The sequence below is a fragment of the Crocodylus siamensis genome, chromosome 15 (assembly GCF_052110815.1).
Source record: "Crocodylus siamensis isolate JL-2025a chromosome 15, ASM5211081v1, whole genome shotgun sequence".
Taxonomy (NCBI): Eukaryota; Metazoa; Chordata; order Crocodylia; family Crocodylidae; genus Crocodylus; species Crocodylus siamensis.
The window spans coordinates 32,632,987-32,660,744 of record NC_143409.1 but is presented as its reverse complement, the minus strand read 5'-3'; the positions used below and the strand labels follow the sequence as shown (position 1 = coordinate 32,660,744).

The 27,758-nt window shown below is 43.9% G+C and overlaps 1 protein-coding gene across 1 annotated transcript in view; it reads right to left on the bottom strand.

Moving 5' to 3' along the window:
• Window positions 1-13,576, bottom strand: part of VPS13C (vacuolar protein sorting 13 homolog C) — a 157,731-nt gene extending 144,155 nt beyond the window's left edge. The window contains exons 1-5 of the mRNA XM_090030191.1: window positions 13,368-13,576; window positions 12,917-12,960; window positions 6,406-6,448; window positions 3,580-3,675; window positions 2,784-2,885 (exon numbers count right to left, since the gene is read on the bottom strand). Coding sequence (XP_089886317.1) covers window positions 2,784-2,885; window positions 3,580-3,675; window positions 6,406-6,448; window positions 12,917-12,960; window positions 13,368-13,467 — 385 coding nt within the window. The 5' untranslated portion in view covers window positions 13,468-13,576. The remainder of the gene's footprint in view (window positions 1-2,783; window positions 2,886-3,579; window positions 3,676-6,405; window positions 6,449-12,916; window positions 12,961-13,367) is intronic.
• Window positions 13,577-27,758: the final 14,182 nt, after the last annotated feature.

Here is a 27,758-nt window from a genome sequence, read left to right as displayed (position 1 = left end):
AAAATAAGAAACTCTCCCTCTTTCCAAAGGATATAAATCCCAACTAACTGACACCTTTTAAGTCCACAAGAGATCTAGTTCAGTCCAGTTTCAGAGAAACCAAGAAATTTAAATAAGACCAAACAGAGGTCATTAGAAGGTTTAAAATGCCTTCTATAGACATTGGGTATAGGCTAGAAGGAAATTTAGAGAACTCAAATTTAAGAACATCTGCTGTCAACTTGCATGCCACCCTCCTCCTGCCTCAAGTCTCCCCAGTCGGCGTGAGAATCTAAGTTGTGCTGTCACAGGTAGCCAGATAAACTTTGGGATAAATGTTTGTTCTCATGTTTTATGGTGCACATAAATAAAAGGCTGGGCTGTAGACCTGCCTCTTCCTCTTATCAGTAGCCTAACTATAAAAGTTACCTGTAAGTTAGATAACAGGTCATGTTTCATAATTACCACCCTGATTTCAAAAGGTAGCGGTTAACCATTTCCCTGTCATTTTAAGTAACCTCTTACAGATCTGGTAGTTGAAATCATTTTAAGAGTCTCTACAATTTGTCTATTTACCAGAAAATCTGATTAACAAGAAAGTAACTCATGACGGCTCCAATTCTACCTTTAGCTGCTTTTAAAAGAGAAAGATAATTAACCATGCATACCCACCAGGCTTGATGTCCTTGTAAACTAAGTTCTGCAAGCCATACAAGGGGTCTTGTGAATGACTGCCTTGATCCACATGGTAGCAATAATCAAAAAATGCAAAAATTTTGGTTTTTTAAATGAAAAAAGTACTTCAATTTTTACTTCAATTTCATTGAATGAAATGCATGACTTTCAAAAAGGAGTTCAATTTCTCCTTACTTCGAGATCAAAGGAAACACTAAAACTATTAAGTGTATATACTTACTTTAGTTCAGGAGTGGCTAACCTGCAGTATGTGCCACAAAGCAGATCAATGAAGGGACAGGCAGCATGGCAGCAAATAGTACAAGCAGAGTAAAGCAAAGCAGTAGATGTGGCAGAGGAAGGGGAATAAAGTGACACTCAGGAAAGGTGCAGGGCTAATTTGTGGCCTGCCTGCCTAAAAAGGTTGGCCCCCACTGCTTTAGTTACAGATCAAATGTAATATGAACTAACAAGATGACCAAAGACAGAAAGCAGCTTTTCATTGTTCCCATGCAGTTCTTTAGTTCTTCAGACACCTAATACAGACATACATATAATGGCCTGACTCCTTTAAATATCCCCACATTTCATTTTTGTAACTATAGCAGGGGTTTTGAACCTTTTTTGGTTGGGGTACCCCATACAGCAGCAAAACCAGAAGTGCCACCAGCTTCTCCATGCTACTTCCACATAACCCCTAAGGCCTTCCAAAGTAACCTCCCATTGAAAACCTCTGAACTATACAACTACATGGCAATGCTATCTGGGCTCACTTTTATTTTTGGATTCTTTTTTGCAAACTTTGTAGATTCTGTTAACTTATTTAAGCTGGTGAAATTTGCTTGGGCAAGAACAACAAATTCATTAGTCATAACGAAGCTGGTATCCAAGCTCCAGAGATGAAACATGCTAAAATCAAGGCCAAATACCAATGAGATTCCTACCAATGTCCCACAGGGCAACTTAGACAAGTACATTTCCAGTGCCGTTTAAAGTTTCTCCAAGGGGCCTCCCTCCATCCCCAAAAGAGAAGGGCTGGTGAGGATCAAAAAAGGTACAAAAATGTCTTACAAACTCCTTAAGCCTTTTCTCCCCTGACTGTAAGTTCAGTGTTGCATCTCTTACAGGTGCAGCAACAAATTCCTGTCCTAGTCTCTTTTGTGAAAGGCAAACAATCATATTACTAAATTTAAATAAACACATCCTAAGAATTTCTTTCAGCATAAACAAAGCTTTATTGACAGCCACAGCCATGAGGAAAGAGTCTAGCTACAACAGTAGCAGCAAGATATTATCCTCTCTTCTCTCAGAAAAAAACATTCTAAAAGGAAAGTTAAGTATATGAACAAAATACCCAAGTTAAGATTTTCTCTACGTCCCACCATAGTGTGGCTAATTCTATAAGGAACTTCTAAATAGTATTCCAGGAGTGAACACAAATAAAATACAAAATCGGAATTTATAATCTTTGGTCCAAATGGATTTACATAATGGAAGGAGAATTAAACAGTATGCAGCGTTTTCTTCAGTTTTCCAACACTACAGGAACTTGTAAAAAAGAATAAAGGCCTCTCCATTGTAAGTTGATTTAAAACATGCAAATTAAGGCAATAAGGTAATAATTCAGAATGGGATAAGACAGGAATAAAAAAGCAAATCATGAAGCCAATTAGTTTTCTGAAGTGTAATTCAGACTAAGTATACTTTTTAGTCGCTTTAAAAAAAAAAGGGAGAGGAAGAGCTGCTGCTCAAGAATATGCTGCATGAGCCTTCACAGGTATGAGCTGCCTAAATCCCCCTAACTTTAACTTTGCTTTATTCAGGGTCAAAGTTCAAGCAGTTTTGCTCCTCATGCATCGCAGAAATAAAACAATTCCATCAGTATCTTTTGCATATATTGTATACTGGATGCTCAAACGAATGATAGTCAATGTGTCTTAAGTGGTAACTACAGGCTCAGCTAGCAGGATTATCTTTTCATTTTTCCAAGAAAGTGTCATTCTTCAAGGAAGACAAATAGAACCAGCAAATTAAATGTACAAGTTGTGGGCTCACAGACTAATGTCTATCTTATCCAATACTGTGTGGAGTGCTTAAAGCTTTTTCATTAAATCTGTAAATAAAATTACCTTTCGCTGATGCTTTTTGCAAAGCTTCTTCAATTCTTGCAAGTTCCTTTTGTTTATTGTCCTGTAAAAATTTTTCTTCTTTCTCGGCATCATATTTAATGCCTGGAAGAGAGTTTTGAACATATTTGAAATTTTCATGCTTAAAACAACCTATTCTAATATTATAAAAGCCTTAGAATGTCTGTCTGTCCATAACGCTTTATTCATGCTCTGACTGGCTGTTTTGGCAGCCAGAGTGCTCTAGATGGACAGGACAGACGGTGGAGCGCTGCCGTTACACTGGGGACTGAGGGGCCACACCTTGCAGGCAAAGGGGAATGGCGGGAACCAGAGCCCTGCCATAACAGAAGGGACAAAGCTGGAGGGCAAGGCCAGCCGGAGCACCACCCCCTGCCCCAAAACAAGAGCTGGCAGGGAGGAGGGTAGGGGGAGAGGACTTACTAGAAGCTGTGATGCCTGAAAGGTCGAGAACCACTGAATTAACCCATTCCAGGGGGGGAAAGGAGAAAAAGCCTTCAAAACCCCCAGAGTCAGATGTAAACAAAAAGGTCCCTTGAAGCTTTTACAAGTTAAGCCCAGCAATGAGTAACCAATATAGGCCTAAATGCTAGAGTGAAAAAAACACCCCACAAATACTTTAATGTTGTTGTTTCCATTAGGGAACAGACTTTAAACAAGTCAACCATGCTATTTAACAGTTCTATTTTAGTAGTAATTAGTACAGCATATCACATAGTTATGCCTTCACATTTCTAAAACCATTTTTTTTCCGTTATGATTTTAGGATATTACTTACTTGCTCCTGGAACAATGAGTAGATACAAGCTTTCTAGAGATGCAACTACTGCCTCACCATACAAATTCTTCCAAGGAATTTTCAGAGTAAGCTTATCTAAACAGATTAAATACAATATACATTCAGCTTTTTAGACTACAAGTGAATGAATAAACCTAAAGCTTTAGTTTGAAATAAGGCTCAAATACTTGAATTTGCTACCCACAGTCTGAGATTATGCAGGTATTAAGCAGATACAAATTTGGGAAATTCATCATTTCATAAGTACTTCTGACCCATACGTTTTTAAACCCCAACGCCTCAAGTAACAAAGTGCAGCAACTAGACCAAGAGGAAGTAAAAGGTTACTCAAAAGTAAGACCACATTTTAACAACAGGGGCCTGAGATAAGTTTTTAAAAGCCATTTCAGTGTGGAACAATAGCTCCAATACGCATGCAAGTTGTATTTCTGTAGAGAAAAGATTCTAACTTGGACATATAGATTAGTAGAGTAAGAAGCAAAAAAAATTAAAGTGAGAGATTCCAGAAAGCTATAAAAAAAAAGTTATTAAAAAAATATATATAAACGATTTTAAAAAAAGTTCAAAATGTTTAGGCACTTCTATGTATGCATTTTAAATTTCCAGGAGTTGATATATTAGTGATCACTACCAAGAATAGAAATCAATTGGCATGGATGAAACCCCCCACTAGATTTAAGTAGCTTTTACTTTCCCAAAAGAGTTCCCACATTAGTGAGGTCCCTACTGACATGTTTCAGATGACCAAGGTCCTCTAAAACAGGATTTTAAATCATTGAGGCAACATTTTTCCAATTGATTTGTTTATTCCCCAGCAAGAAAAGGACTAGAAAGCATGTGCAAAGAGCCATTTAGGAAAGTTTATCCATATGAAAACAAGTGCAAAACAGTTCTACATTAAGACTTGAAATCTCACTTAGGGCCTTGTTAGAATTTATGCTTTGCTGTAAATGTTAATCAGCTCTGTTGGTCAGCTTAGTAGAACAGTCTCACAGCAAGGCAAAAAAGGTACTCTAGCCATCCTTCACCTGCACAGCTGTGACTTGACACTAGGGCCAGTGACAGACATTAAAAAAAAACTGGAGCCTGAATTGATTCAATCTTTGCAGATTAATCTAACCTGGCTAGACTGAATCAGATTGCAACTGCACAGACATTCTGTCTGGACTAACGAAATGCAGGCACATGCCTAGAGTTGCTCAGGCCAGGAGCCAAAAGGTGCTAAGGCAGCCCTCGAATGCAGGGAAGCTGTGCTGGGGGTGGTACATAGCCAGCCCTGGCAGTAGCTTCAAGTGAACTGCCCAGGGCAGGGTTTAAATCCCCCCTGCCGGCCCCATTAGCATGGATCCAGGCCAGAGTCCACCTGGGGCTACCCCTTTGACACCACAGCAATGGGGCCGGAAGCCCAGCGAAACACTGGCCAGCATGGCCCCCAAGGCAGAAAGGGCAGGGAGGGGGACTATTCCGTGTGGCAACGGTTGGAGTGGGCAGACCCTGCTGCAGAGCCCAGAGGGCAGAGGGGGGAATAACCCTCCTCCGTGCCCGCTTTGACTCAGGAGCCGTTTAGCCACGCCCCGGCTCTGATGCCGCAGTAGCAAGGGGGGAGCACCAGGCAGAGCCCAGTCCATGTCGGTGGGACAGAGGAAGGAGGGGCAGGGAAGTAAACCTCTTCCCTGCTCCCTTCTCAGGGCCAGTGTCTAGCCAGACCCCCATCCCTCCCCTGGTTGGGGAATAGATGGGTGGGGCTCCCACCAGGCAGAGAGTGAGCCCCCCACCATGGCAGCTGCAGCAAGACCAGAGAGACCTGGGGAAGCAGCTTCTCTGGGGCTGTCTGGCCTCACTGAAACTGATATAGCAACTCCACACTGTGCGTGGGGCTTTCAGACTTCAGCCCTGCTCTCAGCACAGAGCTGCCACAGCTCTACAATATCAAATGCTTTCCCCGAGGCATTCTGGTCTAGTCGGACTGTGGGTGTTCCGCACAGAGCAGGGCTATCAGGGCTTAAACCTGGGGGACCTGCTCTCAGTGCAGAGCCACTGTGTCTGTTTCAATTAAACGAGAAAGACTGGGAAGTGGGGGTGGAAAATAGCAGCTTCCCTGGGGCTCTCTGGAACTCATGCAACAGCTCCACATCGAGAGCAGGGCTGCCTCACTCTGTGCAGAGCGATTGTGTCCATTTCATCAAGACCAGAGAGCTCCAGGGCTGCAGCCTTGGAGTTTGCTCACTAAGCACTGGCATCCAATCCTTCTTTCTCCAGAGCTCAGTGCTTGCCACCCTGAACACAACCCTGGGCTGCTGGTGGGGCCAGGCACTGCCTGAACTCTGAGGGACCCAATGTTTTTTCCTCCAGAGCTCAGGTATCGCCAATCCCCTTACACTGTCACCAAAAGGAGCAAAGCCAGTCCAAGTAGCAGAGGGGAGCACCACAGCCACCAAGTCCTTGCACTGCCTAATGTCCCTGGGGGGCAAGGTACCATGCCCAGCCCCATAGGACCCAGCATCCCTGCTCATCCTGAGTCAGGAGGGGCCACTGCATTCTGAGATACTGGAGGAATTCAACTTGGGAGGAACAGCTGGAGGAAGAAGTGGCCACAGAGTACTGGAACAGGAAGAAAATTAGGCCGATTGGAGATAATCCTGCTCTGGAGTGGCATAATTTTGAACTGAATAATAAGTGCTTTAAAAACACTTAAAAGGTGTAAAACATGCAGCCAGACCAAGGGTTAAGAGCTCCAGAAGCCACTTAAGTGTAACAAGGCTCTTACTTTCTCAGTAAACCACTTGTGTAGTGATAATTACTTACCTATCTGGCCAACTTTTACTTTAAAGGGCACATCCAATTCACTCTGTTGGGAGAAAAGTAATTGTAATCATAGTTTCAGAATTACCATCCATTTTATAAATTAACTCATTTTGCTAGATATTATACAAAAGAACTTTAGTCATGTTACACAAAATTCTTCAAGTAGATATTAGCCTTAAACCAAATTAATCACAGAGAAAAATATTCCTTACATTTAAAGTACAAGGGCAGTGATAATCTATGAAATTAACTGAAAATAAAGTTGAGTCAATTAACACTACATACAGAAATACTTAATGTATTTTAGTAAAATTGCAAACTGAGGGAAGCTATTAAAAGAAAAATTAGCTATCCTAATCCTAATAACTGTCTCTCTCTCTCTCACACACACATACATACCCTCTCCCCCAGAAGAAATGGGCATGACTTCATTGTCTACTGTGCGATACCATCATGCCTAACCATAGTTCTACATTATTTTAAGATCTGTGACTTCAAGCATATCAAGCTACTACTGTACATAATCAAGCATACATTTCCAGCAAATGCCAGGAGAGCTCATTTCCAGGAGAAAACACTCATTACCTTTCTTTTTCATATATATATATATATATAAAAAATATGAATAAATAACGATTAAGAACAACTATCCAAATCTTAGAGCTGGGAGTCCACAAAGAAGAATCTGCTCCAATTTCAAACAACTTAAAGACAAAATACACATGTATCTGCAGCTGTATTCTAGACCAGGACGACTGTAAAACTCATAGCCCAGGGGACAAGTGCAGCTGGCAGCATGTTAACTGGCAGCCCAGACTCCCACAGAGGTACTGCTCCCTGCAATGCTCCTGCTGTCTATCCCTTTTGGGGTCTTCCACTGCCTCCTCCAGGCTTCCTTTTTCTGCCCCTACCCCAGGGGGAAGACCAGTGCTGCCTGCAGGCACCTGGGGAACCTACCCATCCTGCATGAAGCAGGAAACAGCTCACACAGTGTGCAGCCCCTAAATACTCAGAAATTGGACAAGCCTGTTCCAGACTATCAGGGCATAGTCAGGAAAACACTTCAGCATTTGTTAAATGTCAGCACGTATTACTCCCTATTGATTTCAATAGGACAGAAGGACTCCATCATGAACAAGATCATTTCACAAACCAAGGACTGTGAATCGCCCCATCACCTGCGATGGCAGATGAGAAGTGGCAAATCAAGGTTCCATTAGCTTCTTTTAAAAGAGAATTAGTTGCAACCAGCATCATAGAAAAATATTAAGTTGTAGTGAAATGCCAGAATGCAAGTAACTTACCCTGCATTAAGAGTCCTTACCCTGTGGACTATGAGCAGATCACTGCATCTAGGTGGATCAGCTTACAGGAACAGCTTTTTCTTTTTTTATAAACTTTCAGAATAAATATTTACAGAAATTCTATCCTGCAAAGAGAATACTGCCTAGTTTGGTGAAAAAACCCTAAAATAACTTGCTTTCAAGTACTCTACATACTTTTAAAATGAGACATTAAACATCTTCCTCTATAAGCCTGCCCTGCCAAGTCTTCATTGTTCAGATGAGAACAAATTGCCATTACCACTTTGTGTATTTACATGGGGAGAACTTTTTTTTGATATTGTTACCTAACTTGCCAGATACCTACACAAAACTCCTCATTAATGCAATGAAGGAACGTTCTACATAACACTCCCTACTAAAATTGTCAAGAATAGACTACGTTCATGAAGCCAAACCATGAAATGACAAGCAGCTAATTCAGACTCTTGGTTCCATTTAAGAAACTGGACCACGCAAGTGTTATCAAGAACACTCGATAGTGTTATCATCTCTGGATTGTAAAGAACCAGTTGTGACAAAGTCAAAAAGGTTTAAATTATACCAATTCTAATCCACTTTAACTAGCCTCAAATATTAAAATTTACATCTCATTATTCTCGACTGAGAACTGTATTTTTCAATTGGCACTTCACTGTACTACACAGATACTCTTATTTCCCCCCAAAAATTTCAAAAACACCTTTGTACTTGGGCATACTGGTTTTAACAAGTCAAATGAGGAGAAAGTATTTTTAAATCTCAAGGATCAAATAAAAACCAATCAAAGTCATCTCTACTAGGGAGACTGGTTTGGAGGCAAACGTCTTAACAGTTCTTAATTTTAAGGAGTGCTAATCCTTATTTCACAAAATCATGTCCCACATGGTAAATGGACACAAGTCAACAATGCTACCCAGTGGCTTTCAAGCTCCTCACACTGGTATTTACATCACCTTAAAATGGCTGAAACAATGTGCTGAAACTACATACACTAAAGTTTCACAAAAAGTTGGTAAGATTCCCCAATTAAGATTGCAATCTTTAGAAGTAAAGAGATTTCCACCAGGTTTAGACATCTTCTGAATTGCGGGTAAAGCAATTTAAACATGGAACATAGCTTATTTTGGACATTAAAATATTAATTAACAGCTTTAAGTAAGGAAAGGAAAAAAAACAAAAAAAAGACAGAAAAGCATCCATCTATATAGGACAGCGAGTACTGCTTCACTTGCAAAGGCTGATGAAAGTACAGTAAAACCCTATGTTAATATTCATTTATAATAATAAATTGAAATCTCCTAAAAGTCTGGACTACTTTTAAAAGAGATGGATGGCTAAGAATGAATTGTTCCAATCTTCTATCACTAGTCTGCTTCTAATATTGTTAGCTCTCTGTAGTTATGGAATTGCAGCTAAGTTAGGTTTTTGTGCACTGTTTTATTTTATATACATATAAAATTTATATTTGCTCAGAAATGGACTCCACAATCTATATACACTCAAGTGATGTTGACTTTCAGTTCTCTAGCTTATATTCTCTTTCTGCCCTTGCTCTGTAACTAGGTAAACTAATAAACATCTTACTGTAGTATACCTTGACTATACATCTTTCCAAAACACTGGTGTCAATAGTTGAATTATAAAAGCAGAAGTTCCATCTAAACTATAATCATAAACTTTAAAGCCACCACAGGCAACACTGGTTCTCAAAAATTGTTTATAAAAAGTACCCGTGTCAAACAATAGGGACAGTTTCAGCTAGGCTAAGGAAAAGCCCATTGGCCTAGTCCTGTAACGAGATCAAAACTTGTAGATGGTAAACAGTATCTGTAGTGCTGTCTTCCTTTTCTGTCTGTAACTGCTCCATGAAAGGCCCTTGATTTGATGAGATCTTTGTATTCAAGTCAACAAGCATCATTAAGATCCCCATCACGGATCAAAGTTAAACCCGAGTAGCTTGTCTACATACTAAAAAAGCCCAAAACAAGAAGAGGATTTAGAGTAGATCTCAAGTTTCAGTTACCAGAGTTTCCCCTAAACCCTCATAAAACACCCAAACACATAACTGCTTCAGAAGAATATTGCAACTTGCATCAAGATGCCTCAATCCCATGCAAACCACAAATAGATACAGTTAGTCACTGCAGCAGAGGCAAAAGAAAAAGAGGTGGAAAAAAAATTGCAAAACAAAGCTCCACCCAAGTCTAAGGGGCCCTAAGTTAGCATAATTAAGGCATCCTAACTTCTACAAAGAATGACACAGAAGGTTCTGCCACCTGACTGCAACCTAATAACCACATGTCCATTCATGGCTAGATATATGGGGGATGGACAGCCTCCCATACAAGTCCAGAACAAGTCTCAAGCTCTTATCTTTGGAAGTATAGCAAAAAAGCCTTAACTGTTCTTCCATCCTGCTCTGGCATTATGTCAGAGTAAGTATCCATAATGACATTACACTTCACAGTACTGGAGGTATGTACTCTAGAAGCATTTAGAAGAGCGCGAGAATTAGCAGTATGTTATAGATCTCCAAGACAAACTTAAGCCATATGAAGAGATACCAGTTCTATCAAAAATTTGGTAGCTGGTTATTTGGTAGATGGGTTTGATTTTTACTATACACTAACCTTTGCAAGTGTAGTTAGTAGGACTGTGCGAAACAGCACCATTTCCTTTCAACTTCTGATTCAACCAAACAATGCTTCGTTTCAAGTTTTATTTTGTTTCGAAAACACTGTTCCATTTCATTTAGTTGAAACAGGTTTGCTGTTTTGATGCTGTTTCAATATTTCGCCCATAGGCTATAATGGAGAAGCACAAAACTGCCTATAACTTTGTCATTTGGGGGCAGATTTGGATGAAAACATCAGGGATGGTAGTTCCTTCCAAGGGTATGAAGCTTGCCAGCTCAAGGAGATAGATGCAGTGGTTTCTGGGAAACTGCACCTCAAGTTGCTGACAAGCAAAACTCGTGGGGGGGGGGGTATATGTGTGTGTAAGGCGCACCCTCACTGGTGCTGGGGCCTCTGCATGACAGTAGTGCGGCCTCCTCCTTTCCTACAGCCTCATCTCAATTCAATACTTTAAATAACAAGAGGTAAAATAACTTAGTCAGCAGGAGCACCGTAGCATCAGCAATATCTCAGGCAGCCAAACTGTGACAGAGCCCTTCTTTCCTCTCCTGCAGGAGTTTTTCCTCCAGCATGTGCCAAGGCACACCCTCACTGTGCCCTTTGTCTCCTCTTCCCCCTCCCTCTCCTTACTTTCTGTTTCCCTGCAGGCAAGCCCAGCTTCAGAACTTGAAATGATTGTCCTCAAGGCTGTTTCAAAACCCTTCATTTCATTTTGATTTCACTGTTTCAAGCTTGAAATGAGTCACAACAGTCTTGGAAAAAAAAAAGAGCTGACAAAATTTCACACAGCCCTAGTAGTTAGTATTGTTTCCCAACTGGAAATATTAGTAATCAGTGAAAAGCTAAAATATCTAAATACATTACAAATATAGGCAAAATATAGAGGGCTGCATTGTCATGCATATATAGAAAATAAACGTATGTAGGTATTTGCAATAAACAAGTCAAAATCAGTTTCCAGCAAGATCCAGAACTGTATCTATTGCCACACAGTACAGCAGCAGTGGCACAGAATAAGTTCTTGGTTTGAACTCTAATATTCCAGTAAAACTCTTTCAATATTATTCAAGTAAATGAAGAAATGTAAAGAATGAAAATGTGGTCACAGTATTTTCTATATAGTTGTAAAGAAGAATATATCTTCCCTGTTATTTCCCCAACCTACCAGTACTACTACCAGTGACCAGTGTGAGAGTTTGTATGTGCCAAAAAAGTCATACAGGCTTAAAGCATTACCGACACATTTTAAAATACTTCATTCAAAGCACACATGCACACACCCTGTAAGCTCTTCTGCAAAAGGGCATTCACTGAGCAGGATCCCAACACCCAAGAAGAACCCCATTCAACAAAACTCCACGAAGAGTTTTGTTGATGCCCACTCTGACCACTGCCACACCAAGCAGTCCCTCAGCTGCACTGAGGATTCAGCTGCAGCTCTCAGTCCCAGCACCCACCGTACAGGCCAGCCTCAAAAGGAGAACCTCTGGGCCTACAACTTCTCACTGTGATTAAAGCCAAGGAGGCTCCACACAGACACAAGGACCCATTAGATATGCAAACAGAGTAAGTCTAAGATTGGAAATGAGCATCCATAATGTTAATGACTTCCTGATGGGGTCATCAAATACAACTAAAAGGTAGCAAGTTTAAAATGAACCAAAGGAAGCAGCCTCTACTTGAAGCGTGGAACTCTTTGCCACCACAGGCTGTGGATGCTAACAGTTCAGCTAGATTCAAAGAGGGACTGGACAAATTCTTGGAGGAAAGGGGCATCAGTAGCTCCTGAGCACAAAAGTTAGGGATACAGACTCTGAACTGGAACTTCCTAGACCTTAAATCCTAAAGGCTAAAAGTGGGAGAGGAAGGGAGGGGAACCCCTAATCATATCCAGGTCACTCTCCATTTCAGTATCCATTCTCTGCCTCCATGACACAAGTCTGGTGCCTGGAGACCCTGGGCCAATGCCCACAAGGAAATGCTATAGGCCTCCCTTAGAAAGGGAGGTCACTAGATAGGCAACAACTGAATGCTTGAGACAACTAGACATAACAGGGACATGAGTGAGGTCAGGTTTAAAAACAGTATGCCAAGGGGAGACACCGAGCAGAGCACCAAGGACAGCACTCAGTGGCCCTCATAGGAGTCCAAGGAGCCAGCTGACGTTGCCCAGTGATGGACCTCATGAGGGAAAGGGAAGTAGCCCAGCAGACTGGACAAGATGGAACTGCAGTCAATGACAGCTCTCACATTTTCCTCCAGCTTGGCAAGAATATAGAAAGGACACAGGCAACACAGTTAAACTATCTCCAGTTCCTGACCCATGGGGGGGGGGCAGAGATTAGCCCCACTGAGAAAGACTCATCATGCAGTTGTACCTGTTCAAGCCTGAGGACAAACAGTGCCCCACGGTTTAAGAAACAACCACTGGCAGTTAAAAGCAAGCCCTCAGTGACCAAGTGAGGAGCAGGAGGCCCCATGGCCCAGCACCTGGGGTGCAAGGGGAGGCCTTGGAAAGGTTAAGAGTCCTGGTGCTTTGGGAACACTTACAAGGGCATTCTCCTTTATCTGCAGATTATCCAGCACCACGTTGCCTACAAGACACAAGAAAGGAGCAGTCAGGTCAGCTGCAAGCCCAGAGGACATGAAACTGCTGCCGCCAGGCTTGCTCAGGATGCAAGGCAGGTTGGGGACTATAATCAGGCAGCTGGCATTAGCGCATGCCTGAGGGTAGGCTCTGTCTACTATGTCTCTGGCTGTGGTCACCACATGGGCTCCAGCACCAACCCTCCAGCAGCTCCTTCCCCTCCCAGCACCAACCCTCCAGCAGCTCCTTCCCCTCCCAGCCGTGGACAGGGCTCTGCATCCACAGTGGGGGGAGGGGGGAAGAGATGCGTGGGCGAGCCCCACGAGGCTCCCTCCCCCACCCGTGAGGGAGACAGCCCTCCGAGGGCTCCCAGCAGGTGCGCGGCGGGGGGAGGGGAAAAGGAGCCGCTCCTACCGCCCCAGATGCCGAGCTTGAGCTGGGACTTGTTGAGATTTTCCACGTAGGCACCCAGGAAGCGGTTGAGCAGCTCCGCCACCACCGACTCCAGCACCATGATGATGGCGGCGGCAGCGACTCCAAACCCCACACCCCGCTCCCGAGGCGCGCGCGGAGACCACAGAAATGCACGCGCGGCGCCCCCCGCCCCGCTCACGTGACCGCGGCGGGCGCGTGACGACTCCGCCGGCCTCGCGCACGCCCCGCCCTCTCCCGTGAGCCTGCTGCCGGGAGCGGCGAGGTGGGGGGGCGGGGCGGGGCGGGGCGGGGGCTGCGCGCTTCCCTCCTCCAAACCCGGGCTGGGCTGGGGCAAAACCCGCCCAGGGCCACCTGCGCCCGCGCGGCTCCGCCCTCAGTGCGCACCCTGGGCTGGGCTGCGGCAAGGAAGAAGGGAGCTCCTGAGGGGAGCCCACGGCCCCGTCACTAGGGTGGCCGCCGTGGAGGACAAGCCGGTTGTCTTCTGTTTGGAAAAAAAAAAAAAAAGGCTGTAAAGGCGCCGGATTCTGTATTAATAGAGGACAGAGCAGCAAAAACCTGGACTGTCTGTTACGATGGCGCCCCCCACCCCCGGCCAAGAGGCAGGGCCTGCCAGGCTTGTACCCCCGGCCCGCAGCCGGGTGAGAATAAGCAGTAGTGGGCAGAGGTTGTTGTGCCTTGTGCCTGCTTTGGGGAAGCAGGCAGGACAGGCGGCAGTGTGCCTGAAAGGCCACACTCAGCCCACTGGGCGCACTGTTTCTGCCCAGGTGACATCTTGCCAAAACGGTTTTGAAAGGGATACACAGGGAGTGAGTTGTGTGCATGCAGCCCACATAACAGAGACCTGCAAGTGTGGCCCACTGTGGCAAATAGGCTGAGAACCACTGCCCTATAGAGTGGGTCCAACCAAAGATATCACCAAACCTATCATACCGTACAAGTAGGGATGTGCCGAAGCCCCTATTTCCCATTTCACCACGAGTTGCCACACGCATTTTACCTCTAGAACAGAAAGAGGCAAGGGCGTAGTTCTGTTCAAATGCACTGCTTCTGTGACTGCAACTACAACTTGAGGCTGTGACTTTCCCAGGTGCTTCGATAGTGCCGGTTCAGGAAACAAACACCAGGCCTCTAATTGCTCTATGTAATTTATGATATAGGGCAGGGGCTAGCAACCTGCAGCCCACAGGCCAAAACCAGCCTGTAGAGATATTCTATCTGACCCGTGAAGTCCGAGGTTTTGCAGAGTTTCAGCATACGGGGCAGAAGTGGTGGCAACAGCCAGATCAGAAAGGCCAGCCTGTCTCTAACTGAGCTGAGTAGTTTTGGCCCACCACTTCTGCAATGGTGGCTCCCCCTAGTACAGGAAAAGGAGTGATTGCCTTGTTTATGCTTCCTCTCTCACCTTGTTTTGTAAAGAATGAGCCAGCAGCTGCCTGTTTTATTTTGCCAGTTAATTTCCAATTTAAGTAGATGACAATCTTCTTTCACTTGAGCTATTTATTTTCATACTAACAACTGCTAGGTTAAGCAGTCACTGCCTTGCCTTGTAACAGGAGTCAAGCCAGTCTCTTTCTTTTTTTATACAGCTTCTTCTGCAGGAGACCTTTTATCACACTGTTGTAGAAAATATAGCACTGTAAGGTATCTGAGTAACTCACAGAGGAAAGGAACCCATTAGATATCATTAAAAAGTAATAATAGCCCTTTAAGATTTTTCCAGGAGTGAGAAGCACTGCAGAGAAAGTAAAAAGTGAAGTATTGCTTATGACAGATCAGCAGGTATTTATGTTCACAGTAGAGAGCACTGTAAATCTCAGGAAGGCTAAAAGAAGCTCCACAAAGCCATTTGAAAATGTTAAGGGGTCCATGATCCACAAAAGAACAGCCCTCACAAACATAGAACAGCACATTCTCTTTAAAAGCCAGCTCTTAGAAGAGTCGTGAGAACTAGCAGGATGTTATAGATCTCCCAGACAAACCTAAGCCATGTGAAGAGATACCAATTCCATCAAAAATGTGGTAGCTGGTTATTCTGTTAGCCTCAGACAAATACACTTTTAAAGAGATGGGTTTGATTTTTACTATTCACTAAGCATTTGCAAGTGTAGTTAGTATTGTTTCCTAACTGGAAATATTACTAGCCAGTAAAAAGCTAAAATATCTAAGTATGTTGCAAATACAGCAAAATATAAGGTAAATCAGTGGCAAAGGTCGGACTGGTTCTCAAAAACTGCTGTTATGGACACAGTTTGCAACTACGCCACACAGGGCTGCATTGTCTTGCATATAAAAAATAAAAGTGTAGGTATTTGCAATAAACAAATCAAAATAAATTTGCAGAAAGATCCAGAACTGTATCTATTGCCACATACTATAGCAGCAGTGGCACAGAATGAGTTCTTGGTTTGATCCCTTATTCAGTTTATAATGCCAGATTCCATTATGTGCATTTCAAATATCAACCTACCAGAAATTTAAAAATAGATTCCAACTTTGAGTACAATGTAATCATAACAAACATGCATAAAATTGCTCATTACCTCTAATATCATTGCAAAACTTGAATACCGTTGACTCAGAAAGCCATCTGTGAACAATACAAATTAGCACTCTCAGAACCTTTAGGAAATAAATCACACAAGTATTAACAATTAAATATTCTGAGATAAAGCAAGAGCATAAACAAGACCTTGCATACTTCAGGAGCTTTCCTGTGTAAAGTAATTTGCCCCGAGTAATTTGTCCCAGTCTTCCAAATTGTCAGCTAAAACAAAATCTAGAAGGCAAACGCTACCAATTATTAAAAGTGCAAAATTCAGAGGTTTTGTTTTGGTTGACTGGTTTTGTTTGTTGCTACTGTTGGTGGTGCTGTTCTTATTTGTTTGATCCTTTCCTACATATGTTCATTTGCAAAAAATCAGACAGAAAATTAACTGTTGGAGAAGGGCACATTAAGGTTCTTCTTTTCCTGCCCCTCACACAGGTATTGAGATGCTTATGATTAGGGATCTACTTAATTCCTGCTGAGGTGAGGGAAAAACCACAAGCCGCTCATGGCGCACAGTGCCATTTTTTTGCAGCCTTTTCACAGTGGTCTCCCATTATACAGCCCTGCCCCTCACTGCTGAGTGGGGGAGAAGGGAGCAGCCACCATCGTTGCTGGTACCCTTAATGTCGGTGGCTCCTGCTCCCCGCACACCGGCTGGGCTGCAGTGGCCTTGAGGACTGCTGGCTCCCACTGGAAAGCCAACATCTTATTTTTAGTAAGTTTTTTCCTGTTGATTCCGCACAAAAGTCTCCATTTTTGCAGGGTTCATGTAAAACACTTTTTTCACAGTTTCTGTGAAGAACGCAAAATTGCAAATAGAGTGCATCCCTATTTATGATGTTTACCAGTTAGAAAGTAGAAAGTGGAAATTTGTTCATAATACTAGGGAAGAGTATAAGAATATCACAAAGGCATGCAGGAAGAAAATTAGGAAGGTTAAGACATGGTTTGGCATGTAACTGGCAAGGGCTATACATTGGCACTAAAAAGGAATTCTACAAGTATGTCAAAAGTAAGAGGCAGATCAAAGAAACCATAGGTCCCTTATGGAATGCAGAAGGCAATTTAGTTATGGATGATGCAGAGAAGGCTGAAGTATTACTTTTTTTTACTTGTCTTCACAAGTAGAGGCAGCTACCTAATACCAAGTATAGTTAGCAGCAAAGAGAGGATTGCAGAGGCATTGGTTCTGCTCTGAAAACTCATGGCGCGTGTCCAGACAAGCATGCACATGCCTCTTGCCCCATCTCAAACCCCTTTGAGGTGGGGCAAGAAGCATGTGCAGGAACGAAAAAATGTTCCCCACGCTGCAAGTCCTGTTGCCAAGGGAACAGCCCAGCTGGGCAGCAGACAGTCCCCAGGGCTGGCAGAACCCGGCTGGGCCCAGCATGCAGTCCCCACATGCTGTGTCAGGTCCTGACACCATGGCCTGACCCAGCAGCAGAGAGGCCCCAGGGCCAGCAAGACCCAGGTCCTGACACCATGGCTCAGAGCGCCCCACTCCCACTGTTGCTGCGAAGGGTAATTTATGGGCCCTGGATGCGGGGGCTGGGGCCCTCCAGGGTGCCTGAGACCCTGGACAAGGGGAGGGGGGAGGATTTGGCCCTCCAGCAGGGAGCTGAGATACTGGGGGGGGCTGTGGTCTTCCAGGGGGGAACTGGGACCCTGGGCAGGGGGCTGTGGGCCTCCAGGGTGCCTGGGATCCTGGATGGGGGGGCTGGGGCCCTCCAGGGGGCAGCTTGGGCCCTGTGGGGGGGCTGCACTCTGTGGGGGCCAGGGGACCCACCCCTCCTGAGCAGCCCCTCCATAAGGTCCCCCCAGCAATCACCTCACACCTACCCACACACCAAACTACGTCCCTCCATACACACACACCCATCTTCCCCCACACCCCTTCCCATCCGCTTCCTGCAAACACCACATTGTCCCATCATACACCCATCATGTGTGAAGAAACCAAAAGTACACATCAACACATATAGGTATTTAGAATTTATTTTATCATGATGATAGAGACACTGGTAGGCTTCCACACTGCTTTAACTTGGTAAATATACCAATAAAGCATTGCCCAACTGATGGCTTGCTCACTCTCTAGATGTGTGTGTGTGTGCATGTATAGCATGGTCTTTTGTTTTAATTGTGGAAAAACATGGATTTGGGGGTATTTTTAAAAATGGATTTGAGATGCTGCTGCAGCAGTCCAGCTGGCAAAGGGGTAGTGTCGCCAGGTACCAAGTCGCTAGGCCCCAGAAACTCCTGAGAGCAAGTAGCCCCGAGCTGCTTGCCAGGGCAGCTTTTTGTACAAATGGGGCCAGGACAGAGCAGCTTTTTATACTGCTGGGGACAGCACAGGTGCTGGCCTCAGGCTCTAGCTCCCCCTGGCTGCAGATCCGGGAGGAGCCAGGCTGGGTTATTTTGTCCCAAGTGGCACAATTTGCTCCACAACAAAGTGCATGTCTGAGCACATGTGCCAAGGCAAAAAGCCCCTGCTCAAATTTGCACTGCTTCTATTTGAGCTGCTGCAAGCATACATGCTTGCATGTGCGGACATACCTTTGGAGGTCAGGTAAGGTCCCAGATGACTGTGAATAGGGTATGTATAGTGCCCATCTTAAGAAAGAGAAGAAGGAGGATCCAGGGAATTTTGAGCCTGACCTCAATACCTGGAAACATCATACAGCAGGTCCTCAAGGATTCTACTGTAAATCACTTTGTTCTACCTATAGGAGAACACGTTGATCAGGAACAGCCAGCATGGATGCATCTAAAGCAAGTCATGCCTGAACAATGTGATTTCCTTATATAATAATGTGACAGGCTTTGTGGATAAAGGAGGGCAATACCTTGACTTTAGCAAGGCTTTTGACATTGTCTCTCACAACGTTCTCATTAACAAGCTAAGGAAATACAGACTACAGGAAATGAAAGGTGGATACAAAACTGGTTGGATCATTGTGTTCCAACAGTAGTTATCAAGGTCTCAATATCTAGTTGAGAAGAGGTATCAAGTGGAGTTACCAGAGGTCTGTCCTGGGTCCAGTATTGTTTATCATCCTCATTAATGATTTGGGTGATGGGATTCAGTACATATATGGAACATTTGCAAATTACACTAAGTTAGGTGGAGTTGGAAACACTTTGAAGGCTACAGCTAGGATTCAGAATGACTTGGATGAACTAGAAAAATGGTTCTCAGTCAATCAGAAAACAAAGACAAGCACAGAGTCCTGCACTTAGGATCGAATAATTGTATGCACAAATACAGGCTGGGGAATGATTGGCTAGATGCAGTCCTGCAATGAAGGACCTGGGGATTACAGTAGACCATAAACTGAATATGAGTCTCGTGTTGCAAAAAAGGCAACAGCATACTGGGTTATATTAAGAGAGATGAAATTGTAAATCAAGGCAAGTGATTCTTTCTCCCTATTCAGTACTGGTGAGGCCTCACCTGGAATATTGTGTCCAGTTTTAGGCTTCACACTTCAAGAAGGATGAGATTGGAAAAGGTCCAGATTTCATCACCCCTAGTGTCCATCCCGTGTAATATATAAATTAGTCTGAAATAGGCTGCTGTTCAAATTTTAAAAGTTATGGAAGGGAGCCTCAAGTCTAATGAAGGATGCCTCAAGTCCAAAAAAGGTTGAGAACCACTAATTTAAGGGATGGACTCTGCAAAAAAAAATCCATTTATTTAAAAAAAAGAAAAATGTAAGGGCCAAAGCAGGCAGCATTAACAGCAATGAAGAAGTCAAGTCGCCTGCCAGGAGGACTTTATAGAACTGATATGAGTTTAAAGCCATGAGTTTCATCATAGTACTGACATCCGCCAGTAAAAAAGGAAGTGACTATTTTGGAAGATTAAGTCACTGTACTAGAATATGCATTAGAAGTAACAAACAAGTCACAGTCTCAGGGCAGTGTTGGAGAGAAGGCTGCTTGAGAAAGCAGCTTGACAGCACATTAAATAGAAGAGAAACAATAGGAGTATGAAGAGGTTGCTTAAGTGTGCTGGAAGAACAGTGCATTTTGGAATAAAAAATATTCAGTGGCAGAGTTGTTAAATCCCACAGTGCTATTCACTCCATCTGGGAATCTCCTTGGGAAACCCAGAGATGCAACTGGGACACCTCATCAGTCTCGGTAGAAATATTTAATTATCAAAGCCTGGGAACATCCAGGCCTTGTTCTCAAAGGGCCACTAGCTGCTTACCTGAACTAATTCTAAAAAACAGACAGTTGGGAAAAATTACAGCAATACTCCTGAGTGCAGAAATCTGCCACCAGTAGGGATCCCCATTAGAAGTTCATCCAGCCTCCAAAATTCCCCTTAGACAAAAGAGACTTTGAACAGGGGAAAAGCACATTCCATGCGCTTGGGGAAGAATCACAAATGTGAGACATACAAGAAGATACTCCAGAGACAGGACTCTCTACCTCCAATCTTTACTTCAGTAATCTGCTGAAAAAAAATTGGGAGATGGTAAAACCTCAAGGGAGCATGGGAAGATAAGACATAAAACTCTAGAGAAGATACAGGCAATGCTAGAAGTTATGCAAGACTTGGGGAGTAGCCTGAGTCAGAAGGGACCTCCAGGGAATCAGCTGAACCTGATAACTGTATGGTCACTCAAGTTGTAAATAAGGTACTATGAAGTTTGGCTTAATTGGCATGGATCCAACTCTGATGCCCATATTCTTAGAAAAGACTAAGAAAGAATTATAAGGGGAGAAGAATTATTTCTCTACTTGCCAAAGCACTTCAGCACAGGAAAAAGGGATTAGATATCTATTCCTTATCGATACACAAGAATAGAGTTAATGATTGCTAGCCTCTAGTCTTTAAATGAAGTAGTAAAAATTTGTAAAAATCAACACTATTATATGGTCAGATCAAGTCCACTGGAAGCAACATTTTGTTGCTGGAATGGTTCAAAAAGGAGGTCACATTTTCAAAAAATGAATAATTTTTTTTCCCTGGGACAAATATCAGATTGCAGCAATTAAAGAAGGCATCATTCAATAAACTTCCAAATAAATTGTAAGAACAATATCAAGAGAGATCTCATAATGCAGGCTGCTATAGACAGCAGTATGGGACAGTTGATAAGCAGAGCTCCTCTTCTATCAAGGACAAATTAAAACTAGAACAAGAATAAAAATGCAGCATGCAAGCAGAGTTTTAAAATATAAGAACAATCAATATTAATCAGAGACTGAACTTGTTGATGGCAGATTCCACTGAAAGGGCCCTTTCCTGTGAAGACAGATACAGAAAAAGGTAAATAAAACTCTTCAGTTTTTTACTCAAAGGTTTAAAGAAATTCAAGAATAACACATTATTCCACCATTTAAGCAAAGGACAGTTATACACATTGATGAAGTATGTGCTATTTCTGTCACTTGTTATACAAAGCTCTTAATTACAGTTATTACAATATCTAAAAATAGCCACAGTAAAACAAAATTAATAAAGCTTAAAGAGTGAAATAACTGAAGGAGAAGAGATCTTGAGGGCAGATAAAAGTGGTAAAGTCCTGACATTTGATATACAGAATATGAGTGGGAGTGAGCACAAATGCTTTGAATAAAACAGGAGGGGAGAGGTGCTCTAAGCCAAGCAAACTCTGGGTTTTGTTGAAAATCAAAATTATGGCAACATGGATTAATAAACTACCTACTCAAGCCTGTCCAGCAGAGGAGTGTTCTATAGTTTGGGGATAGAACTAGAGATGATTTTGTCTTCCACCTCTCATCCTCACTGCAATCCTATCTTTAATCCAAATCATAAACCAGTGTTAAAAGACTGAGAAGCATGGAATAGATACAGTCCAAGGCTGTTCCAGGAGGCTTTTGCAGCTTACTACAAATCAATAGTAATAACTTAAGTGTTAGGTGTTTTGATTTTCTGCTTGTTGGAGAAATTGTTGGTAGCAAAAATTAACTTTATTAATAAACAATTTTTATGAGGAAACCAAAAGCAAATTTATCTATATCTGTCTAGAGATAGCTAACAATGTAACCATAACTGGCATAGTGGGAAAAGGATTCAAATAGAAAAATTATTCAGAAAAATGGCTTTCATCTACAAAAATGATCAGCAACCTCACTCTGTAACACATGAGAAAATGTATGAAATTGCAATAACTCCTCACTTGAGGCAATTTTAAAACTGTATATATATGTGTGCATGCAAGTGTATTTATAGTTACAGAGAGAAAGGGATTGAGTGGGAATGTTGGAAAAACAAAAAGATTATGGTGAAAGGAAGTGCTATGGTTGTGGACATACATAGAATACTGGGAGGATTAGTGTACTGCAATGTGGTTTGTAACCTAAGATTACAGTTTTTGAAAGCTTATCACTAAATAATCCTTCAGTAATCCCCCCGAAAGTTCCTAATAGAAAATAAGCCTGTGCAAAGCAGCTAGTATTCGCTTTGGATTTGGCCGATTCAGGGGACAGAGATGCGATTCAGTGATCCGAATTGCTGCCTTGAATCAATCCGGCCAAATCTGATTCAGAGATTCAGCTGCTGCCCAATCTGCCGAATCTCCAAATCATAAAGGCCCCATCCCCCACCTGCTCTCAATGGCTGCCCTGACCGCCCCAGCTCCCAGCCCTTTAAAAAAAACAGACCCTCCACCCAGACACTCACCAGCTCCTGTCTGATGGGGGGCGATCCCCACTGTCCCCCACTGCCCCCTGCTGTACGGGGGGCTCTGCCATGAGCACCCCAAAGTCCCAAGCCCACTGCAGCAGGTGGTGAGCCTGGGGGTTTTGTTGGGTTTTTTTAAAAGGCCAGGAGCTGGGACAGGCAGGGCAGCCATGGGGGGACTGAGAGAGTGGGTGGGGATTGCGGGGGCTCATGTCAGAACCTCCCCATGCAGCATGGGGCAGTGGGGGGCAGCAGGGATTGCCCCCCCCACCCAGCAGCACCCAGTGAGAGGGGGCTTTTTTTAAACAGCCAGGACCTGGGGTGGGCAAGGCAGACATGGTGGGGGCTGGGGGAGCAGGCAGGGGATAGGACCAGGCAAGAGTCCCCTGATGCTCCTCTCCTCACTCCTCCAGCCCCCTTCCCCTGCCCCCTACTTACCAGCACGGAGTCCAGGTGGGGACTGCCCGAATTGCTGAAGCTCTCTGAATCTTTTCTGATTCGATTCAGACAGCTTTAAAATGATTTGGACCTTTTAATTGGTCCCCTGATTCAATTCAGGTTCAGAGATTCAGCCACCGAATCGGGCCAAATCTCCTCCAAATCGAATCAGCACCTGAAGCTTCACACAGCCCTAGAAAATAGTCACACTGAAACATACAAAGAAATAATCTGTAATCTAAAGCTGCTATGGGTCTTTCACTGAAAGACAGAAATAGTCCAAAACTAAAGGGATGAATCCAAGAAATACAGGAAATTGTTATAGAAAATGAACAAATTATGTATCCAGTAAGAGAACAGTATGTGATTACCACTTATTCAATACTCTGGTACAGTAAATTTAACTGGAATAAAAACAAGAGTCCACCTAACTTATTTTTACTTAATATTTATGCTTGAGAGATTGACCTAGTTTGATCATTATAAATAAAATCAATAGTTTCACCCAAATGAATAACACCAAGCAACAATAACATGTTCGGGATGATGAGCACCAAGCAACAATACATGTTCTGGAACATAATAACACTATTTGAGAGATCTGTTTTTTCTATTATTGTGTAATGTTTTCCCAAATCAAAACAAGGTGCACTGTTGTGACATTTATCTTTGTAGTTCAGATATTTATATAGCAATGGTTGGTTACATTTTCTCTTTAGATAGTTATAAAAAGTAAACAAAGCAAACTTCAGGCAAACATTTTTACTTCTGTGAAAAGAAGTATAGATTTGAGCACTGAATGTTTGCTTGGTGCAGCCTGTTATACAATCCATCATGGACAAGTAATGACCACAGTAATTTAAACAATAATCTGGCATTTTTACATGGACTGATATTGCAAGTGCCACCCTTTCTCCTCATTTTTAGAGACATTAATATTGTAATAACCCTACCATTCTATTCTTTAACAGGTGAACAGATGGTAAATTTTATCCATAGTACGTCACAAAATGTAGAGTTTACTCATTTGTAAGTAGGCAACCTGGGGAAGATCTTAGAAAAGTTTATTAAGGAGTCCATCCTTGATGGACTGGCCCAGGCTAACATCCTGAGGGATAGCCAGCACGGGTTTGTTGCACGTAGGTCTTGTTTGACCAATCTCATTTCCTTCTATGACCAGGTGACCTATCACCTGGATGAGGGAGAAGAGATTGATGTCATATATCTTGACTTCAAAAAAGCTTTTGATCTGGTATCCCATGATCACCTCTTGGCCAAACTAGCCAGTTGTGGCCTTGGTTCCACCACGATCCGCTGGCTGGGAAATTGGCTCCGTGGTCAGACCCAGAGGGTTGTGATTGATGGCAGTCAGTCATCGTGGTGCCCTGTGACCAGTGGGGTCCCTCAAGGCTCTGTCCTGGGACCCATCCTGTTCAACATCTTCATTAATGATGTGGACATTGGAGTCAGGAGTGGACTGGCCAAGTTCGCCGATGACACCAAACTTTGGGGCAAAGCATCCACGCCAGAAGATAGGCGAGTGATCCAGGCTGACCTGGACAAGCTCAGCAAATGGGCAGACGAGAACCTCATGGTGTTTAACACTGAAAAATGCAAGGTTCTCCACCTTGGGAGGACAAACCTGCAGCATCCTTATAGGCTCGGCAGTGCTACGTTGGATAGCACTACAGAAGAAAGAGACTTGGGGGTCATCATTGACCACAAGATGAACATGAGCCTGCAATGCGATGCTGCAGCTAGTAAAGCGACCAAAACGCTGGCTTGCATCCATAGATGCTTCTCAAGCAAATCCCGGGACGTCATTCTCCCCTTGTACTCGGCCTTGGTGAGGCCGCAGCTGGAGTACTGCGTCCAGTTTTGGGCTCCACAATTCAAAAAGGATGTGGAGAAGCTTGGGAGAGTCCAGAGGAGAGCCACGCGCATGATCAGAGGTCAGGAAAACAGATCTTACGATGATAGGCTGAGAGACATGGGACTCTTTAGCCTGGAAAAGTGTAGGCTTGGGTGATCTGATGGCCACCTATAGGGGTGACCACCAGGATCTGGGGGAACATTTGTTCACCAGAGCGCCCCAAGGGATGACGAGGTCAAACGGTCACGAACTCCTGCAACACCGTTTCAGGCTGGACATAAGGAAGAATTTCTTTATTGTCCAAGTACCCAAGGTCTGGAACAGTCTGCCAGCAGAGGTGGTTCAAGCACCTACATTGAACACCTTCAAGAGTAAATTGGATGCTTATCTTGCTGGGATCCTATGACCCCAGGTGACTTCCTGCCCTTTGGGCAGGGGGCTGGACTCAATGATCTCCCGAGGTCCCTTCCAGCCCTGATGTCTATGAAATCTATGAAACCAGCCAAAGGATGCCCATCTTTGAGACAGCTTCACATATCTGTAGCAGACCTGGGCAGCCTCTGGAAGGTGTTGGACAAACTTTTACTTGTTTAATATTTCAGCAAGATCATTCATTACTAATAAAAACAAAAATTTAGCTTGTGCATGGTTTTTAAAAAGGCTATTTCAGTCTGCTGCATTACTATTAAGATAGAGATCAGAGAGCATGCTGTTACCAGGACAGCCTCAAAGATGGGATCCTACCAGTCAGCTGCCCTCATCCTACTTCCCAAGAAAGGGGATCTCAGTAACATTAAGAAGTGGTAACCAGTGTCGTCCCTGTGTACCAATTGCAAAATCCTGAACACAGCCCTGGCCAACCAGATCAAAATGGTCATGGCCTCTGTTGTAGGCCCCGAATAGCACTGCTGTGTACCTGACAGAACTGCCTAGGACAATCTGCTTCTGCTTCTGTTTCTGCTTCTGCTTCTGCTTCTGCTTGCAGCCTCAAAATTCTTCAGCCTGAGAATCAGCTTTCTCTCCCTGGATCAAGAAAAAGCCTTCTACTGGGCCAACCATGAGTTCTTATTCTGAACTCTGGACACCTTTGGTTTTAATCTGGTCTTTACCTCATTCATCTATCTCACTCCTGGGCCGACCAACCCATCTAGCCAAGAACTGGATAGGACTCTGAGAAAACTGAGGCACAACTACAACAGTAATGGGACATCTCTAGCCTTCTGAAGATAAACAGAGAGCTATGTTCCCCAGTCCCAGTATGCAGAGGCGTCCAGCAGGGCTAGCCTCTCTCTGGAATGCTCTATGCTCAGGCAGGAAATTATTTTGAGTGGAGGGCTGCTTACCAAGTTTTGGCAAACTGTTGAGGGCCACATGGGTAGCCCTGCCCCGCCCCTTCACGGGTGCTCTTCCCCTTGATTGCCATCTTGTGACCAAAAGTCCTACTCTCTAACCCCTGACCTTTGCCAACAGAAGTCCCTCCCCTTGCCCCCAGAAGTACTCCTTTCAGCAAGCAGTTTTGATGTCTTGGAACCAGAAAAATACCAAATTATAAACATCAAACATTTACAACATTCATTCATTTGATTTCAACAACTATTTTTGTCCTGATTTTTGGCCTGGCTGATGAGTCCTGCCAGCATCCCCTGGATCCTACTGCCCCTGGCTCCTGTCATCTTTGACAGACAGCCAGGAGCAAATAAATATTAATTTTCTAAATTTTTAGGGGCCTCATGGGCCAGATAGAATGGCCTGGTGGGCCGAATCCAGCCCACGGGCCGTATTTTGCCGCCCCTGCTATATGCTGTAATCATTTGGCTGCTGCTCTGCAGCAGCGCCTGACTGGTTTGGCACTTCCATTGTCTGCAGCCCCAGCTGCTTGCCCCCCCAGCTAAAGTTACATCATATCTTAGTACATGATTTTTTTTATGAGGAGTGCGGGTAAAATGCAGTCCCTGATGGAGCGTCGTTAGGATTATAAGCGTGCCTCCTCAGCCCATATTAACAGGGCCAGAACTGACACATTTCTGCTGGGCACCTGGGCCAGCATTTAGCCCCCAGACTTGCCCGGAGGCATGTCCTGGGGACACAATGGCTTCAAAGCCCTGGGCATTTTCCTGGGCCCACCAAGGAAAATGCCAAGAACTGGCACTGATTCCCAGCTGGTCCATCCCGCTGTGGTCCTGGTCATCAACAACCTGGCAGCTGTTACCTCTGATTGAGGCCCCAAGTTAGGCACCTGTAATTACCACAGCTGCTTCAGGAGACCCTGGTCCATAATTTGGCCTTGCATCACGGGGCATGGAGCCAAGCCTCTGGAAGCCTCATTGCTTCCTTTGTCCTGTCATCCACCATCAAGCTGACCCACCTCTTTGACTGAGCTCATTCCGCCTGGTTCCAGTGATGCTGTCCGACTCTACTGCTTCCTGGTCCAGGCATGTGTCACATATGAGTCAACAAAATGTGGACCAGTTTGAGTTACACTGGGCCATCAAAGAGGCTCTCTGTAAGGTGAAAGATGGATAGCAGATCCTACATGTGTAAGCCAAGGAGAGACAGGCATGGGAGTGGTGGGTTCAATCTCTTGGAAAATGGTGTTGTTTCTTGCTGACAAGTATTTCATGCTGGCCCTTGGGAGGGCAAAAATACCTTTGCGCTTTCACCATTTGTTTTTAATATTTGTATACGGTTTAAAAAGTAAAAAGAAAAACAAACCACTTTGAGACATTGCAGTCTGGTTTCACTCCCCCAAGACAGGAAGGTGCCCTCTGTTCTTAGATGGAAGATCTCTGAAGAGAATTGACATTGCTGGGGACAGGATCCAGAGCAGGCATGGGAGGGAAGAACCTGCAT